Source organism: Anguilla rostrata, chromosome 17 (genome assembly GCF_018555375.3).
Source record: "Anguilla rostrata isolate EN2019 chromosome 17, ASM1855537v3, whole genome shotgun sequence".
Classification (NCBI taxonomy): Eukaryota; Metazoa; Chordata; class Actinopteri; order Anguilliformes; family Anguillidae; genus Anguilla; species Anguilla rostrata.
In genome coordinates this window covers 11,263,542-11,283,579 of record NC_057949.1, presented here as the reverse complement: position 1 = coordinate 11,283,579, position 20,038 = coordinate 11,263,542, and the positions used below count along the sequence as shown (strand labels likewise).

Here is a 20,038-nt window from a genome sequence, read left to right as displayed (position 1 = left end):
TGCCTTCTGTGAATCGAAAGGTTGTGCGACAACCTATTTGTGAATGGTGCAAAGCAAAAAAAAAGAAAGTTTTTATTTCATTTCCAACGCCACCACAGAGTCATTTAGACATTTTGAACTGGATTAGAATAGAGTTGGAATAGAGTCTTTGTAATTGTCATTTGAATTTGGACATTCTGAACTGGAATTGGCCATATACTAGACTGATAATTTAATGTTACATTCATGTCTAGGGCTAGAGAGAAACACTGTAGCTGAAAGATCAGCTTGCTCTCAATATTCCACAGCTAATCAGGAATCCATGGATAAGCTTTCCTGTAAATACTGTGTCCAAACAGCCAATCAGGAATCCAGTGGCATGCCTAACTGTAAATACTGTATCAAAACAGCCAATCAAGAGTCCAGAAATATTCCTTACTGTAAATGTTATCCAAACAGCCAATCAGGAATCCAGAAAAACAGCAGCACCAACAGTAACATGGTCATGTTGTATAAAGCTTGAATTATTTAATCCACCTGTTTTGTTTAGGGTTATAAGAATTAGCCACAGTTACAATAAATGATGACCATTTACATAAATAATTTTGTTTTCCAGGATGTTCCAAGAGAATAATTTGAAATATTTAATTATTAGTGGGGAAACTATAAGAGCTGGCTTTAGGTCGTTTTTGTTTCAATCAATATTGTGAATTTAATTGCACATGAGGAATTGTATACCATATGCAATTCAACAATCTGTCAGTTTTAAATTTAATTTTTTAATTTAATCTCAAATTTTAGCAGCAAAAAAAGGTAAACTGGATGTGAAACAACTGCGGTTTTCTTGTACTGAGGCCCCAACCATACTCCGGTAGAGTGTTCCAGATCGCAGAGTCCCTGTAGCCCTGGTACCCACCCCTCCTGCTCCAGATGAGGACACAGGCCCACATCACTGCTGTGCCAGCCAGATGAAACGCAGGTCTGTGACGCAAACTGCGTGCCGTCTGCTTAATCCCGCCAACCTCACATTCTGCCCGGCGCAGACAGTAAAAGTCTCTCCTCGCCTCCCAGTCAGGTGTAATCCCAGAATGCAAAACCCAGATGTTGGCCCTGCATGGTTTTACCAGGTCAGATAAGGGGATGGGGGTGGGGATTTGGGGTTTGTGACTCTGGGGAGGGGCCTCAGATGTGATTTGACAGTCTGTCAGATGGGCGTGTCCCCTGTATGCCATATTAGGCAGCTCACGTCTCTGTCGTGTCTCAAGCCCCCTTTCACAGTAAAAGTCGCAGGTCGCAGCTTGAGATGATGCATGCAATTGCAACGTGGCACATTATTCTGCTGGAAATACCCATTTGAAAAGGATTGACTGTGGCCATACAAGGATGAACATGGTCAGCAAGAATGCTTTGGTATTCTGTGGCAATCAAATGGTTCTCAGTTGGTACTAAGGAACCTAATGTGTGCCAATAAAACATTCCCCAATCCAGTATACCACCACCACAGCAACAGCCTGCACTGATGACACACAGCAGCATGGATCTATGGATTCATGCCAAATGGTGTATGCCAAATTGTGGCCCTACCATCTGCATGTCTCAGCAGAAATTGAGATTTGTCCAGCCAGGCAACATTTTTCCTACTTTCAATTCAGGTTTGTTGATGACGTCTCCCTGATCTTAGCTGACAGGACTGGAACCTGGCATGGTCTTCTGCTGCTGTTGGATCTGGGTTTGATGCATTGTACGATCAAAACCCTTCTGCACACCACAGCATGTTATTTCAGTATCTGCGACGTTCCTGTTAATTTGATTAAGTCTGCCTAGTCTCTTCTGGCCTCTCTCATTAACGGGGTGTTTTTTTTTTGCCCACAACATTGCCACTCATTGGATATTTTTTTATTGCACTATTCTCTGTAAACTCAAGGGACTGTACTACCTGAAAATTGCAATACCTGTTTCTGAGATGCTGGAACCGCCAAATCTGGCACTTGAATCTTGTCCCTTAAGTCATGCATTTAGCCTATTCTAATGTTTGCATTAATGAGCTGATGTACTTAATAAAGTTGCTACTAAATGTCTATTCATACTTTTAAAAAATACACACATGTGCATATGAATTAAAAATCCTTTCTACATGGTGTGAATTGAAATCCCAAATCCTATTTTACGTCAGTGAGATTTTAGTCAGTGTTTTTCATAAGCAATCTCAAAAATAGTTTACACGTAGTTTGGTTGCAGAAAATAAAATTTTTATGACCTGGTAGGAAATGTCTAAATGGAAAAAGTGGATCATTGAAGAATATTGATTTGATTTGAGGATATTCAAATAAGGTACTTTCTGCTGTGAGCTGTGTAGATATGTGTGTGCTTGCTTGAGTACATTTTCATGAATGTCCATCTTCCATTCCTTTGTGTCACAGGTATCCTCCTTTCAGCCTTTTCAGTCCTTTTACTGCGATACTGTAATGCTTCCTGTTTCTCCTGCTCTACAAAACCTACATTATTCATTTCCATTAGCATGGGCTGTGGCCAGACCCAGCCTGACTTAGCCTGCACACAAAACCACTCTAAACCAACAATTATTGAGCCTGTACAGTAAACCTTACTGCACTCTCTCTACAGTAAACCTGTTCATATGCTGATTACCCAAGTTTTCAGTATGCATTTGTCAGGTTGTGTGAGGTTGCCATGTTTGCAGGGCCAATCTCTCAAGTGGAAAGTTACTGTTCCTGGAGCACCATAGCAACGCTCACAAGAAATGCCTTGGTTACGAAGGTCACATGGTTTCTGATGTGATCTCGCAGTTCTATGGAACTGTAGCATAGCAATGTTGCAAAATTGACAAGAGCACCTAGTGAATTGTTTCTCTCCTCAGCTTCCTACACATTTAGATTTAGTTTATATTTCATCATAGAGAACATTTTCTTCCTTTCTGATCACTAAAATGCACACATCTGTCTTCACTTTATTAATCAAATTATCTTTAATGCAAACTTATTGTACCTTCACTTTTGGCGTTTTCACGCCCCTCTAGCAACCTATCATACCATGGTTTTTTCCTGTAGTTTTACAGATTAAAACACATTTTCTAGCTGATTTGAGTATGCCTCGATAACTAAAATTACAGTAACTTCGATGTTCTAATCTTAATATTGTGTTTGTCGCCTCTTTGTGTCCAGAGCTGGTACTTCCACAGATACCCATCCTGCTGGTGAGAGCTATCCTGTACCTCTGAATCTTCATCTCTGGCCCCTCAGTTCCTTCCTCCCCAAACTCCAGCGTGAGTCTTCTTTCCTTGTGCCAGAAAATGTATTTGTCCATCTCAACTGCTTACCAGGGTCTACAGCTTTTTAAAAAAAAACATTTTACAAGGGTTTTACAAGTATTTAGTGCGAGAATATGATGTTGACTCAAATATATCAGATTCAATAGTAAAAAAAAAAATTGTGGGACAACCAACCATGAAAAGCTTTTACTATTTGTAAATATTTAATGATGATTTAGAGTCTGTGTATTTATGCTCATATCTGTCTGAAGCCATGGTAGTACACTTTTTTTTTTGTAAGGCCTACCAAATTATTTACACTTGGCCTTCCATACCTCCACAAACTGATTGGTCCGGCTGGAGCTAGAAACATTCAGGTTAGAGAATCAATGGACGGCAACATCACAGAATGTCTAAAATGTTCTCCTGCACTGGCTCCCTCAGGTGGCATAGTTCCAGTGCGTAGGTTCTCACGTCAGTCTCATTCCGAGTGAACACTGCCCGCTGTTAGTTTCACAAGTGGCAACACATCACTGAGCAGGAAGAGCACACGATCTGGTTCCGAGAAAAGATTTCTGTAGAATCCATTTCATCTGGAAGCAGTCCAGAAAGACACGCTGACGCAGGAGCACAAACAAACGCTCGCTAAAAAGACTCGAGGAACATAAGTTGGCTTGGACATACCCAGAGATTTATAGGCCAGTGTCCAGGCACAGCCTGTAGCATTGCAGCTAAACGCTTGGCCAGGGTTTCATTTTAAATAGGCAATGATTGTTCCCAGAAAATATACACTATTCCAAGTCCTAAATTAGAAGCAAAATTAGAAGCACACTTGATGCTAACCTTACACTACACACATTAATATGTCTGTTAAGGTCTTTGTTCATTTATAGTGCATTGAGGCCTTTAGTTCCATGTGCTATGAATCAAATCCTGTCCTTGAAAATTTATAAAAATGAAATCAGAGGTATCTTGAATGTTATTGAAAATGACATTTTTCTTGTAAATCAAAGTACTGCTAAAGCTTCATGTCCATGTTTGCATGGTGCACTTGATGCTTTATCAGAGACTGTAGCATTTTCAGGAAGGTTTACGGTTTGGATTGGGGGTTGAAAGAACTGATTCTGGAACAGTATTCATCGTCTAAGAAACTGAGGCCATTATTATATTGGTTTATGGATAGCCTACAGTCTGCTGACTCTTGGGAAGAGCTTGCATTTGTGAAAAAGCTAAGTCTGGCAATCCTGTACTTCCACATACATTGGCACAGATGCAGAGACGCACACACACAACCCATGAACGCATACATATATACCCACCATTCACATGTTCAGTGACCACTTTCCTGACAGGAAGTGGTCAATGGCAGGAAGCTTGCCACAGAGGATGGCCAGGCACAGTCTCCCACACCTGACACACAGCCATTTCCTGAGAGAGCTGCTTCAAGCCTCGGACTTCCTGTTGTTTCATGTGAACGCAACAATTTTCTAAAGAGCACACAGCCACAAATATTAAAAAGATATCATTCCATGGGCTGTTGAAATGAACTGATTTAACGGAACCATCCACAGTGTGTCACATGCTCCTCTCGTCAAGCCTCATGAGGAAGTGCGAGTGTGACTCCGAGTGAGGTCGCCGTTGTCCATTTCAACTTCAATGAGTTATGCCACAAATCCTGTAGACCCACCAGATACACCGCCTTTGCGTTCACTCTGTCCGCACTGCTTCTTAACTACAGGAGGTTGCAGCTGGTCAAAAGAGTTTCTGGGGTTATATTACAGTATGCCATCCTTTGCCACAGTATGTGCCCTTGGTCACACCCTCAAATGGACTATAATACAAAATTCGGGGTTCAACAGTAGCGAGAAGGTGTTAAGAGTATTGTATCTGGTGTTTCGAAAGAATCTGTGCTGTTACTACTTTTCCGCTGTCTCTCAGTGGCCCCTCCCCTTTAATTTTAACCCACTTCCTTAACCCCCCCCACCACCACCACCACCACCACACACACAGGGACAAGGGCACAGGGCACAACAATGGGTGTGATGGCGATATTGCTCCCCCACTCCCAGAGGAAGTGGGTGTGTGTCATTATATGGACTGAGAGTACACTTGCTAGGGTCCCCTGATTTCCCAGAATGCACTCCTCCCTCTCAGTCACAGACATTTTTTAAAAAGCACTGCAATGGAGAATGAGAGCCAGACATAATTTATGTAAAGGCCACCCAGGGCTGTTTTAACAAGACCAGGTTAAAACCTAGTATATGGCTGGACCTAACACACGTGATCCGGCCGACCAATGGTGAAACTTTATAACTCGGCCGACCAATGGTGTAACTTCATCACTCAGTCAGTCAGTATGTTACAGAAATTCGCGTTTGTAGGGCTGGCCCCGCTGTTGCGGTCCAGCCACAAACAAAAACAAAAATATGAGTTTTCCTCATCGTTATTGTTGGGCATATTCCACTCAAGCTTGATATTTGTCCTATATTTTCAATGGGGGCAGAGCCATTATACATTTGAGTATGCACCTGAGGAGTGGAGCTCAGTGGACTGTGGCAAGCGCGCACTCAACAACCCTTAAAGCCCTGAAACAAGGCACTACAAACTCTGACTGCTGTACAACCAACCAAACACTTTCTCTGGAACTTCCTTTGGGCATACGATTTCCCTCCATCTGTTTTTTCCTCTCCTGCACCCCCAACACCTCCCCCCTCCCCCCCCCCCACGGTCCCTAGCTTGCACCATTCTCCACAGCTGACTTAGATGTCCTGACATATATTTAGTCTGTGGAAAATATGACAACACACAGGAATCAGCTAAGCTGCGGTTTCAAGCAGAAACAGGAAGGAACACAGAGAACAAACTTTAATGTAAACTACTGAAACGGTATCAATACATCATTCTCTGGGGGGCAGGGAAAAACACTTGTATTATGAGGCTTACGTACTTTAGCTCTTGCATAATTAATGTCAAAAGCAAGTCACATATTATAAAGCCAATTGCCACTATCACAAATGCACATTTCTGCATGGGGTTAACAGACCGCACTTCATTTTCATGTATAAGTCATAATATACTCTGAAACACTACACTCCAAATGCTGGCAATAGCACAACATTGCCAATAATGTATGTAATAATTTACTGAATAGTTTATCATACGCATAGAGTGGAAAAACCTTGTATGTGGCCGGGAAGAGTTTTATACTACAGATGACTTGACAAAGCGTTATAATCAGATTTCCAGTATTTTATTAAAACACAAAACAATACAATAATAATCACTTAATCCACAAATATTGTGGAAATAGTATCAATATTTATAAAGGAAGGAAAAGAATCAACTGATAAAAAGAACCATAACAGAACCCTCTGGAGCTGGGATAAGGAGAGAAACATTTCCAAAACAATGCAGTCATCAAAACAAAACCCGCTCTCTACTGTAACAACAAAAAGATGACCCTGTTGATTGTTATTTCCCATATTGAGTTTTACACGCCTTATTATTTCTTTAATTGCACACTGGGGTGCTGTCAGTCCAGAACTTCCTGTTGAGCACTTCCTGTTGAGGCCCAGGCGACCTCAGCATGAATGTGAGGAACCTTATTCAAACCTTCACCTAAAATGTTGGCATGTGTAATGCACAAAAAACCTTTGAAATGAAAACCCATAAAGAAATATAAATTACTAACCCTTGCTCCTTTCAGGAAATTGAATGGCTATTGAACTTTGAACCTGTGCAGGAAATGATAGAACCTGTTTGATTCAGCATGGTCTATGGTCTGCCCAGACTGACTCATAAAAGTCAGGTGACTGCTGAAGGAAGTGGCTTTTCATTGGCTGGTAGGTGGGGAAGTGTCTCCATCTTGCCTCTTATGTTAAACATGCCTTATTTTAAAATAATTTTAAATTAGGGATATCAATATTTTCTTATCAATTTGTACTTCAGTGCACTGGCATCTTTGAGTGCTGCATTTTGCATTATGTTTCAGTCTGTTGCTCTTCACCCTGCCCCCCCAACCATGTCCATCAGTGCTTGGTCCAGTTGTCGCCATAGACACCTCATCTCTCCGCCTCCATGGCAACGCCTGCCTGCTCTTCAGAGGCCTGCTGGGCGGCGGCAGCAGGCCAGCCAGGAGGGGGCGCCTGTGACAGAGGGGGGTGTTGAGGGGTAAGAGGGCCCAGGGCCCAGCTGTCCTGAGGGGGAGGTGAGGTGGCCGGCGGGGCCACGGGGCTGTTGCCGTGGAAATTCTCTGAGGCCTTGAGGCGGGAGAACATGGCGAGGGCATCGGGGAAGTTTGGGGGTGTCGCTGGCGTGTTGGATGGAGTGCACATCTGCGGGACGAGAGAAGTGTGTGAGAGAGAAGTGTGTAAACGCATTCTTTCTGTGCGTGCTTCCTAAACCTGCCGCACTCAACTTCGGTCCCACAGTGCCCCAGACACTTGGGCTTTATGTAAAAACAGAAGAATACATGATGAGGAGAACAGGTCATTCAGCCCACCGAGAGCATAAGAATTCACAGTAGCAGGAATTAAGAGTCCCAAGCCAATGACTTTAAAATACCTCCCTTTGGTGTTAGAAGTTCCGTTTGGGTCACACATTTTCAAGCAGGCTAAATTCAGATCAGTGTTCTCCACAACACATGAAGACATCAACCTCTGGCAAAATATATTATTGCTGCTTCAAGATGACTATCGCCCTACCATTAATAAAAAATTAAGCGATGAATGTATGAATTCACTGGATTCCATGAAAAAGGACTGGGTCATCTCCACTTGCGTACCTTATAAATATAGCCTAATGTTTTAATCTACCACTCAATCTACCCATTCATAATTTAGCCTAGAGCAGGAATGTCCAATCAGCTAACTGCACAGCTCTCTCTCTCTCTCTCTCTCTCCCCCTCTCTGTTTACCACAGATTTGTTTTCATCAAAAGCCTTTTCACTCTATGTTTTTCAGTTCCTCCTGATTGTTGCACCCATTTCCTGTCCCTGCCCAAGAGCACATGACTAGACCCTCAGGGCGCAAGCACCAAAATACACTGAAATACACAAGAGAGCCCTGTTTACAGAGAGAGGGGGGAAAGGCACAGAGGAGAAACAGAGAGAGACACGGAAGGCTAACTTAGCTTTTTTTTGCTTGATGTAGATTGATGTGCAGGTTGTTACACCTTCAGTCCCCTGAAGAGCAGCAGGTTGGTTTACCCTGCTAATGCCAGCTGACTCAGGACAAGGCTGGCATTTCCCTTACTCAGAGTGAGAGAGACGCTGAGAAGGCTAAGCAGCACTGGCTTTACACCCCCCCCCCCCCCCACCACACACACACACACACACACCCGATTCCCAGGAAACAAATACATTTGGGGGAGAGATGCCAGTAAAACCTCGCCATTAGCAGAAGTGACTGTATTTTATATTACTCTCGGTCTATTTTAGTTCTTCAGTATCTTTACAATCTACGTTTTTGCACACAATGACGTCACACCCTGTGTTGTAGTACAGTTTTATAGATAAGATTGTTCAATGTTTGTCTCTGTTAAGACTTGGCAATACATTCAGATAAGTCATGCCAATAAGGCACTTTGAACTGAATTAAGAGAGAGGCCCAGACTTGTCAATGGATGCAGAGACCGCGTTAGGTAGCATCAGGTCCTGCTAATCTCCACAGGGCTCTGCTCAACAGTGCACTCACATGACAGGCAAACGGTTCAGGAGCCGGGGGTACAAGCTGGGGTTTGTATTCCAAAAGCAAGCTGGACAGAGCGAATCTGAGCTTCACCACATGGTCCCAGAATCCCATTCATACCCACTGCAAGCACAGCGCTAATCCAGACCGTGTCAGTGCCAATTGTGGCTGTAACCCTGGCCTTGCTAGTGCGGACTGTGGCCAGGAGTCCAGGGAGGACTTGCACAGGGAGGGAGATGAGTGCAGGATAGAGGTTGACTGGCTGCCTGCTGTCTAGTATTGAACAACTGCGCAATAAGAGGGGCCTACGAACATGACTGACCATTCTAGAGTGGAAGAAAAGACTAAATCTGGACCAGGACTAGGTTTGGGATGAATGTGTAACTGGAACAGGAGTAAGTGAGGGATGATGTGACGGTAGGCGATATAGTCAGTATCAGGTTTTGCCTCCTGCGGTAAAAGCCCGGTCAGCGTGTTCATCAGTCCTCACCAAGGCCCCGCCCAGGTCACATGTGCAGCAGTCAGACCATGAATGAGAGCACTTCCCTTTGGCCCTGCCGCAGTCACACGGCTCAGACCGCCTCATTCAGTATTAAACATCCTGTTACATCACCTCCCCCAGAGTCTGCCTTCAGCAAACACGGAGCTGAACACAAGACCAGAGCGTAGCTCTGTTCTAAAGAGGCATGGGCGTTCAGTACTGAACACACACTGGTGCGGTGCACCAACGCGGGGTACCAGTGTGTGTTCAGTACTGAACCCCTCGCCTCTTCAGTCAGGCTCAGATGCATTCAGTTATTAAATTTTGCACTGATAGGAAACAAATACAGAGCCAGTTCAGCGCTGGACAAAGAAACTATTTTCCTGATTTCCTGCGTGGCCTCACAATGGTCTGTGTGTTTATATGGACCACACTGGCACACAGCCAGAGGAGGCTGGGTGGTGGCTGTATGAAAAATGGAAAACCCCAGGGAAATTGATTGGTTAGACATTCCAAGTTTTCATTAAATGGGGGGGGGGGGGTTTCACTTGCAGGCTGTGACCACAGAACACCACCCCCGTCTGTAATCCTCCCTCAGTGGGACAAATGACTGGTCATCACTGCGTGTGGGCCTTACCTGAGTTTCTCTTTCTTACTCACGACCTCGACCTGTACCAGACACGATAATGAAGTCATAATAAGGCTAACTAATTCAACATAGTCTTGCCACGTTACCCACAGACCATCTCTTTTTTCATTTTCATTTTCATCACTTCCTCATGATCTTAAGTTAGGGTTGTCATTCTGGGACTTGGGAGCGCACAGAATATGGAGAGAAAGCAGACCAGTTTTACCATTTTAAACAAGAGAAAGTAACAAACACACTCATACACACACACTTAACAACAACAACAACAACAACAACGACAACAATGACTTTTAGGCAGTACACATTATTACAAAAGACGTTTTTTTGCAAGTTTAGCACACTAAAGAATGCTGCTGCCAAAACGTTCATGCTTATTGTGCTTCATACATCTATGTAATAAATTATCAGCTTGATTCTTCCAGAGAGTGCTGACTGTGTTTTTCTCTCTATGGCATGAACATAACCAGCAAAACAACTGTAGGTGGTACAATGAGGTGTTTATAGTGCAAACAAAGACCAGGAAGCATAAAGAAAATAAACATGAACTACTATGATATAAACAAGTAACTCAAGTATGAGGCATAGGTCACAGTGTCCGAGCTGCAGCTGTGCCGTTCATTTGCTATATTTCCTATAGCATTCCACGGGGCGGCTGTAATTTTCCAGTGTTCTTTGAGGTGTATGATGACCCCCACCCCCAACTCAGTCTGAAGTAAATACACATGTTAAACTGACTCACTGATCAAAAAACAGCCCGTTTTAAAACAATATTTCCAAAATACCTGTTAGGGCATCAAAATTAATTTGAGCCATTCTACTAAAGCTTATAAGTGTTTTTTTTTCTTTCAGTCTAACCATTTGCCTGCTTCATCAGTCCTGTTTTAAAATGTCTCCTTCATTTTTCCTACAGGGTAATACATATGGTGACGCTCAAAAATGCTTGATTAGCTAGAGAGTCCACACACCTTGTTCTCAATGCCTTAATTGGCTGCTGATTAAAAGGAAAACCCAAATACTTGCAGACACTGTGGGCCTCCAGGACTGGAGTTTGACACTCCTGAGCTAGATCCACCAACATTTGCAAAGGAGTAGCATTCCCTGACCGGGAATAAGCATGTCAGATTATGGATGAATGAATGGATGATGGATGGATGGATGGATGGAAAATTGCTGTCCACTTGAAGTTTGTATGCTAGGTTTTAAACTATGATTTAACGGTTTTGAAAACATGTGAACATCTGCACTTAGAAAAATATGTTCCTCCAGTTACAGCAAGTTACGAGAGATTAATTTACAGAATTGATACAAAATAAAATGTTGCTCGTTTCTGGAAATGCTATGTAAATCATCTTTGAACATGGAAACTATCGGTTGCCTAGCAGCTAGAAAATACACACAAAGCCAGATACGTTTAAAAGGATACTACACAAGTTGAATCTGCTGTTTCAAAATAATGGTCAAGCTTTCAATGATATGCCCTCCTCCACGTGTGTGACACGTAATCAATTCCTCAGTCAAAAAACTATGGTGTAAAAATAAAGTTGATGTACGAGCTTTTGTCGCCCTCGTCCAGTTGTATTCTAGTAGTTTTGCGTGACATGCTTATCTTTTTCCTTCCTCCTTAAACGCAGAATAGAACTTGACTGGCTTTTAAAAAATTTTTGTCAGGGTTGCGCCTACACAATATGGCGGGTACAGTTATAATAGTCACACTAAAATTGCTATTACTCCAGTACTATTGTTATGACAAATAAGACACCAATGTATACTCACCATTTGATGGTGGTGACTGTACGGGATACTGGTTTCCTGGAAAAATGAACTGAGCGCAGTCTAGAGAGAGCCAGACAGGTAATATTATTTACTGCAGAAGAACACTTGAATAAAATAATGTAAGCCTGCAAAAAATGTTGACCAGTCGGTTACACATTTGTCCCTGAATCCAAGCGCAAACGTCTGTCGTATGTTTTGTTATATGGTCACTGGACATTACTAGGCTATGTTATTGCATATGCTACAAACTTGAAATTTCCACATTGTGTGGAATCATAAACCTGTGAACCGTAGACAATACAAATTAGATTTGTCCAATAAACCAGGAACCACCGATGGGCTATTGCATAAAGGCATTATGAAATTTAGACAAATGGACAAGGCTTGCAATAAAACGTGAAATCAAATCGCATAATGATCCTGTAACAAATAGCCGACAGACGCACAAAATACAAAACATAACGCACAGGCTCTACACGTTACAAAACACTAGACATACCTCAAACTGCCAGTGTGCCGCCTGTAGAAGCTGCTTTGCCTGGTCTCCAGCGCAACCAGCGGCCAGAACGAACTGGCTTATCATTAATTGGTGCCTCAGTTCATCCATGTTCGCCGCAGTGTTGTTTTCCCAAGCTTTTTTTGGTGCTAAACTTGGAAATCCGCACTTAAAGCCAATAGTATTTCACTCTCGTGCGCCGTTTTTACTGCGCGTAAACACGCACAGAAACGTAAACACAACTCACTCCCTCACTCACTTAATCTTTCTCCATTAGGTTTTTCTTCTTTTCTCCGTCACTCCCTTCTCCCTCAGTTATCCACTATCCACTACTGCTTGCACACCAAATATTTACTGTTTCTGCCCCACTGCCCTTAGCAATCTCCTGACTGACAGCTGACGGCAGACAGAGGGAGTGGCGGGGGCATACAGAAGGATGTGTAGGCGCCCAGTGAAATATAGGAACTACGGAGAAAAAAGTGTGACGTTATCATGAGTGTTACTCAGCAAATTGACTTTACGGTCTCCTTTTCATGTCTTTAAGAAACTGCTAGGCCTGCTTTACGTAAAACGCATAATCTAGTGTCAGCCCTCTTCAAACCATTTGGCTTTCACGAGTGACTCGTGAAAATTGTTCGTCGAAGTAAAAATAGAAAAGAAATGTGTTTATAAGTGTTTAATCATGTGCTAGTTTTATATTTGGCTGCCATCCAAATCCATTCAATCCATATTTAATTGAACAGAGACGTGCTGATTTATTTTCAAATATTACTTTTTTCAAACATATAATAGAGACAGAGTGAGCAGGTGATTTTTCTCATCACAGATGTAGCCCATTGTGGCATAGTCTATTCTACCTCCCTGTTTGCAAATTGCTTTAAAGAATATTTCAAATTAAACGAATGCGAAACGTCCGGTAGATCCATTGTTTTCAAAATAAAAAAATGACATGAATTCTAAAGACCTAAAGGTATTTGCAACTTATATCCGTTAGGTGGCAGTATATACACATTTTTTTGGATTTTATTTCTCTAACTTTCTTATTTAACGTACATTTTGTTGGTTACTACTTGGTTTTCGAACACATTCCTTCGGAGACACCAACAGTTCAGTGGGAGACACAGAAACATGTCTGCATAGCCATATGCAAGTGGCATTGCCATACGTGCATACGGCTGAATGATGATACCAGTAATTAACCTATTAGTACATACAACTGTAGTTAATCCTTCCGGTGGGTTTACTGGTGTAGCGGTTAGAAATTCCGCGGCGCGTGGCACGGAGTGGCGCCAACTTTCAGAGCTACAGCTGCCTAAATAGTAGGCATATGCAACATTTCAGTCTTTGTATAGGCAATAAACACACCATGACTCATACGGAAATGCAGTGTAGGCTAATGCAACGTATGTGTTAAGTAATAAAAATTACATTGAAATGGGAGAGATGTTTTACATAGGCTAGCCTATAAATGTGTGACATTCGCTAACATCAAACTTTAAACTAGGTCTGATCCGCCCCAAATACAGTTAGGCTAGTGATAGGCAATTGTCTCAAAGCAGTCCTGGTAGAAAAAGGCGACGCATGCTAGTTTTAATCTGAGAGTGTTCGGTAGGCAGACACACCTCACACTAGCCTAATCTCAACGTTCGTCGCGTTGTCAATCAAGTACAGTAGGCTAATAGCGGGATCTATTGGCGCGAGTTCTCGGCGCTGTTCCAGAGTTCCTTGCCGCCTCTACAGTGTTATTGCACAATCACAACGTGCCTTTCACCCACTGAGCGCACGTAACAACCAGGCATGTGCCGGTGGAGTTGGGGGCTCCGGAGAGCCCGAGCACCTGCCCTTTTTGTCCCTAGTGCCCCTTTGATTTGACAAAAACAATTTCATTCATTTTTTTTTCCTAGTTCGTGTGCAGTTTGCTTTGAGCCCCTGAAAATGTCTCTGCATGCCTCTGCGTAACTAATACGCAGAAACGTTGTTTTAATGAAAGACTAGTTGTCCAAGAAAGCCGACATTCGTTCATAATTTCTTTACTTAGACATGTACTGCTGTTTATAAAAGAAAAGATACGACATAATTAAGCTTCATACAGTAAAGTTATATAGCGTAGTCTAAAATACCCTACGCTTTATATGACAACCGTTGTTTCTGCTATGTAGCCTACTGTTAAAGGTTCAGTTTTTCTTTATTCTGCAGTTATGATTCCTAGAAGTGATTTGACATTTTGAACATTTAATTCTACATGGACTTTAACCGTTCGTCTTGAATTTATGACATCCAAATGTAACCCAAGATTAGGTCTGCAGACTATATTTGCGGTATTTTTATATATATATTTAGGCTACAGATTGTATAGGATAACAAATGAGCTGTCAGAAAACCAAGCCTATTTCGGTTGTCTAAATAACAGAGCACAAGAGGCTATATCACTATCACGCAACTTGACAAACAACTCAAAATGTACAAAAATGTAAACATTATATAGGCCTAGGTCACAGAATATAGGCCATATAGCCTACAAAATATACAATATACATATAGCCTATAGCCAAGTTTTGGAACCATTGGACAGACTCCCCAGCCGGCAGGTGACCGACCTTGAACGTTGAAATGTGGCTGAAATAAGGTCAGTTGAAAAAACGTTGAAACGACGTTCAATGCTAAATGGTTGTAAAATAAAAAGGTTAACAAAATACTTATAAATCAACGTTGAAATTTTAACAAGATCTGTACGTCGAATCAAAATAATGTCTTCAACAAGGTTCTGCCTATTATTACTACTATTATTATTATTATTATTATTATTAGGCTATTAATAATAATTATTTATAAGCTATTATAAATAATAATAATAATAATAATAATAATAATAATAATAATAATAATAAGCTATTCTATATAATAATACTGTTTATATATATATAAATTGACTATAATTATAAATAAAGTTATATTCTTTAAGTAAGACGTTGAAACAACGTCGCGATATCAACGTTGATTCGCCTTTCAAAATCGAAACAAAATTCAGCAGTGATTCAACCTTGATTCACCCGTTAATAAACGTTGAAATACCCCCGGGTCTGGTCGGATGCTCTTTAGAAAATGTTCAGAAACAGCGCATCTTTCTGTCAAGCAGATTCGCGCCAGTAGAAGTCGGAAAGGTGAAACCTGGATACCAAAGAACCAATCAGCGGCCTCAGACCTATTTAAAGGGCTATTAAAACCCCTTGCGCGCACAAGCAGAGCGCGAAGTCTCCCGCAAAGAACAATCGTTATCCGTGGAATCCTTTTCAGCGACAAGGAATTAATTATTTTTAATAACATCTGAAGATTTTACAGTAAGTTCAAATATGTGAGAGTATCGCATTTTCATGCTGAAAAGTGCTGAAGCGTTAGAGCGAAATTCTGTGGAGAAAGTCAGTTGAATGGATATAAACTTCGTACCTAAAGGCTATTTTCACAATAATGTGATTTAAATGTAAATACGTACGGGGAAATGTTACAGACTAAAAAACCCCGGTATTAACAAAGTTTGCTAATACGCAAGCCAATATCTCTCAATTTTAGATTTACATCGCATAGATATAGCCTATAGGTTGGGCTATTTGTTGGTGTAGTTTAACAAATAAAATTAAAAGTGGGCTACAAACAAATTTATTTTTTGGTCCATCGACTAGGCTGTTCTGGATATTTGACCTGTAGCCTATTATAATGCCAGTGCTAACTAGTCCGGATATTGCCGTAAAGTTTAAAGAGAAATGGCTGTCTTTACATCCCGAGGACCGGGACAGCTTTGGCGGTTTGGGAAACCTGGACGACAGTCTCACCAACCTTCAGTGGCTGCAGAACTTTTCCATCCTCACGGCTCAACCGGAGAGGCACTCCACCTCCGGTCATCGCCATTCCCCAAACATGCACCCGACGGACACGGAGTCCCCTTCCAGCCCTCCCGAAGGGGATACAGCTGCGTCAGGTGTGCCGCAGACCTTAGGTAACCACATAACATCCAGCGCCACGGCTAATGCGAGCTCCGGCGATTACCACCAGCAAGCCACAAGGCACGTTTACCACCATCACGTCATTCGACCTTCCGAAGAGATAGACTACAAGACAAACCACCGGGTGAAACCACCTTACTCCTACGCCACACTTATTTGCATGGCCATGCGAGCGAGCAAAAAAACCAAGATCACCCTGTCCGCCATCTACAACTGGATCACGGAGAACTTCTGTTACTACCGACACGCGGAGCCCAGCTGGCAGGTGTGTGACTTGACCTCTTTAATTATGAATGAGCAGTCAGGTCGAGTTTAGATGCGGGGGTGAAAGGTGGATTAAGGTGGAGTGGGGTGGTGTATCCGCACCTGTAAGCATCATCCCCGCGCCCGTCTCTCTGATGCCATCTGAAGCGACACTCCTGTTAAGAATTACAGGCTAAGTGTAAAATGTGCTTTGTTACCTAATTGAAGGAGTCTGTTCTCATTTGTCAGTGGGCTTTAACAAATTGAATAGGATATTTGTGAGTTTCTCAAGTGCCAGTTTGCCGCCTAATTGTTTTTCTTGTTAATAATATACAAGCAACTCCAGGCATGAATACACTGAAGTCTGAATGGGTCATGTGAATTTCAGCATGAACACATCTTAGGGGAGAGAAGAGGAAATTAGTCTACGGTCACTTTTCAATCTAACTGCAATCCACTTTGTCCTAAAATTTGCACAGTGCAATTAAGAAAGTGTTCCCTCTTTCCATACTCAAAAAACCATTATGGTTTTGCCAGTCACTGAAATGAACACAAAGTTCTTAAATTGCACGAGTTCCTGTTCCCTACGGCTGTTTAAGTGGGACCTTGAGACTCAGATAATGAGGTTCCGCTTGGGGGACCCCTCTCTTACTGCACCTGGGGAGGACAGCTTTAGAAAGTTGTTAACCAAAACATAGCATTAGCAAAGTTTGCTTCACTGCCACTGCCCTGCACACCAGGACTGTCTCAAGATAGCACAGCATACCTACTGCCGAAGAACATGTTCGAGAATCCACTGATCTATCCATGCAACATGTGCCTGTGGTGAAATTATTATTCCTTTCAGGCAATTTTACATTTTCATTGTGAGAGGGAAAGCTAGGATGATGTTCTCACCTGACCGATTTAGCTTCAAACTATAACATTGTTCCCTCAGTCTCTTCAAATTAAAGTCTTCTCTGGCTTTTTTTGATCTGTCTTTGTCTCTTTGTCAACTTGCCTATTTCTGCTTAAAACAATATTATTCACTCTCAATCTCTTGCTGTCTGTCTGTTTGTCTGTTTCTTTTTCTCTCCTGACAGAACTCCATTCGCCACAACCTGTCACTCAATAAGTGCTTCATGAAGGTGGCCAGAACGAAGGATGAACCCGGCAAAGGTGGGTTTTGGAAAATTGACCCTCAGTACGCCGACATGTTTGTGGACGGGGTGTTTAAGCGCAGGAGGACCCACGTCGCAACTCACACTGCCCCCCAGAGGCGGCAGGGCAAGACGGCACCCCAGCACGGCCGCAGACGCAAGCACACCTCCCAAAAGTGGGTTACGGGAACCCCCCTGCTGACACCCCAGCCCGAAGGGAGCGAGGCTTCGGAGGGTGTCCTGGACTGGACCTCTGGATTTGAGGACATTGTTTCCTGCAGCAGCAGCAGCGGTAACTTCGAAGACCTGGATATCAACATGGCCCTGAATGCCTTGGGCTGCGGGGCTGAGATCTCCCTGCAAGGGCACCCCTTGGGGGCTGGGGGGAGGTGGTGTAGTGGGGGAGGGACCCTGGGGGCCGAGCCAGCCTGCGAGTACTCGGAGGTGAGCGACTCTGTGGGGGAACACCTCTGCCTACAGCAAGGCGTGGCCCAAACACACCCACCTTCCCACCCAGTGCAGTACAAGGAGCTGACCTCATTCCCCCAGAAGCAGCCACACCCCTGGGAGGAGTCAAGGGAGGAGCTCCAGCCCATTGCCTTAGCTACAGACCAGTCCTTCGGCTGCTATGAGGGGTTCTTCACAGAGGCGGTACCCTGGGAGGGGGCATGGGGTCTTACCTGTGATCTTTGACCTCTCCACATACCCTGCCCCCTTTTGAAGGTCAGGAGACCTCGCAGTTTCTATTGTGCTATGTTAGCATCACAAACGCTCAGGAGGTAAGACCGATGGTCTGGCAGTCGGAGGGTTGCCGGTTCAAACCGGTTCAAACCCCGCCCTGGGCGTGTCGAAGTGTCCTTGAGCAAGACACCTAACCCCTAACCCCTAACTGCTCCGGCGAATGAGAGACATCAATTGTAAAGCGCTTTGGATAAAAGCGCTATATAAATGCAGTCCATTTACCATTTACCAAACGCTGACAAAAAACTGCTTTTTCCCCTTTTTTGTCTTCTATTTTGTCACATCTAACACGTTTTGCAATGTTAATGTCAAAATTAGTTACTGATTAAAACTTGTAGGAAAATAATTAGTCATTAGACACAAATGGTACAGGCAAACAAAGATGGTACTTTTGAAGTACTGGAAGGGAACAATGCCTGTGGACTCCGTATTAAACTGGGTGTGAGAGGGTTAGGAAGAGCATGTAAGTAAATTAGAAAAACCCTCATAGACGGCAGGGTGGAACTCAAGCCTCCTGCTTCAGTGGTTGTTAAATTATGCATGGAGATTTAGGTAAGGGATCCTTTTCTCCAAACGAGGCAGGTCCCGGAGATGTAAATGGTAAAACAATAAAAACATGGTCTGCAGGCCCGTTTGCACCCCAGAACCTCCCTGTTTACCTGCCGATTCACATGACTTCACTCAGGACCAATGTTTTTGCTATTAGCGCTACTTAATTGCTGATCTGTATATTTGTAATTGCAAATTAAGCATGCTGTTTACAGGGTGTGTAAAGCAGAATGTGTATGTGCTGGCGAATCTTGAAGCAACTTTCATACAACAACAATAAGACAAGGGAACCACAAACACTAACCCACATTTATTAGTACTTTAGGACAAGTCTTGCAATATGTTTTTGCTTATAAATTGAGCTGGATCTCTCATTGATCCACAGGATGACTACAGATCTTACAACTCTACAGCTTTTGTTTGGTTTAGTCATTGGGCTCTCATGATACTGGTTTGGACCATGAGCACGATATCTCTAATTTGATACGCCTAGATAAAAGGCCTTTAATTTTCTGTATTTTGTTCTACTTGGTTGTTTGTGGAAAGGCTGAGGGGAACATTATGTTGACAGGACTGAATTTTGATGATCATTAAAAAAAGCAAAGCACTTAGTGTCAAAAATGTGTGGCTCAAAGATCTTTGGAAAGATTCTGCTGCTAATTTATTTTAACAAAAAAAATATAGCACTTTTTTTTGTAGAATACCTTCCAAATTCACTTAAGGGAATAAAAAGTGAATTTTCCCCAGATTGCTGGTGTGCAGCTTTTTATCAGCATGTTTGAAAACTGCCTCACTGTGAGGTCATGCTCAGAAGGACAATTTATTGGTCTTAAGATGAAATGGAACAAAATTCTGTTGAGCTGTGTGAGGTCATAAAGACTGTGACCACATCCTAGGCTGCGATGATGAAATAGCCAGCCATGCAATGAGCTGTCGGCGACTCCCTCATTTTAGCCGATCCTGAATTTGGAACGCCTGATCATAACGGTAGTTTCCTACCATCACTGCAATATCTTCCTTCAATTAGCTGCAGCTTCC

The 20,038-nt window shown here is 42.7% G+C and overlaps 2 protein-coding genes across 3 annotated transcripts; one reads left to right on the top strand and one right to left on the bottom strand.

Moving 5' to 3' along the window:
* Nucleotides 1–6,478: 6,478 nt before the first annotated feature.
* On the bottom strand, nucleotides 6,479–12,796 carry LOC135243630 (UBA-like domain-containing protein 1). The gene is made up of 3 exons (XM_064315599.1): nucleotides 12,334–12,796; nucleotides 11,835–11,894; nucleotides 6,479–7,578 (listed from the first exon to the last, which is right to left on the bottom strand). The coding sequence occupies exons 1-3, from the start codon at nucleotides 12,439–12,441 to the stop codon at nucleotides 7,306–7,308; spliced, it is 441 nt and encodes a 146-aa protein (XP_064171669.1). The 5' UTR covers nucleotides 12,442–12,796; the 3' UTR covers nucleotides 6,479–7,305.
* A 2,743-nt stretch (nucleotides 12,797–15,539) lies between these two features.
* Nucleotides 15,540–19,748, top strand: LOC135243720 (forkhead box protein J1-B-like). 2 transcript variants are annotated; one of them, XM_064315718.1, is made up of 3 exons: nucleotides 15,540–15,668; nucleotides 16,111–16,593; nucleotides 17,654–19,748. In XM_064315718.1, exons 2-3 carry the CDS (start codon nucleotides 16,243–16,245, stop codon nucleotides 18,401–18,403), a joined length of 1,101 nt encoding a protein of 366 aa, XP_064171788.1. In that variant the 5' UTR covers nucleotides 15,540–15,668; nucleotides 16,111–16,242; the 3' UTR covers nucleotides 18,404–19,748. The 2 variants fall into 2 exon arrangements, with proteins under 2 accessions (XP_064171788.1, XP_064171787.1); XM_064315717.1 differs by having other exon boundaries at nucleotides 15,552–16,593.
* Nucleotides 19,749–20,038: the final 290 nt, after the last annotated feature.

What these genes read in the sequence shown, in the direction of transcription:
- LOC135243720 (XM_064315717.1), top strand. Translation starts at nt 16,042, where the DNA reads ATGCCAGTGCTAACTAGTCCGGATATTGCCGTAAAGTTTAAAGAGAAA. An exon ending in ACGCGGAGCCCAGCTGGCAG is followed by an intron (nt 16,594 to 17,653) that starts GTGTGTGACTTG and finishes CTCTCCTGACAG; the next exon opens with AACTCCATTCGCCACAACCT.
- LOC135243630 (XM_064315599.1), bottom strand. Translation starts at nt 12,441, where the DNA reads ATGGATGAACTGAGGCACCAATTAATGATAAGCCAGTTCGTTCTGGCC. An exon ending in CGGCACACTGGCAGTTTGAG is followed by an intron (nt 11,895 to 12,333) that starts GTATGTCTAGTG and finishes GGCTCTCTCTAG; the next exon opens with ACTGCGCTCAGTTCATTTTT. An exon ending in ACAGTCACCACCATCAAATG is followed by an intron (nt 7,579 to 11,834) that starts GTGAGTATACAT and finishes CTCGTCCCGCAG; the next exon opens with ATGTGCACTCCATCCAACAC.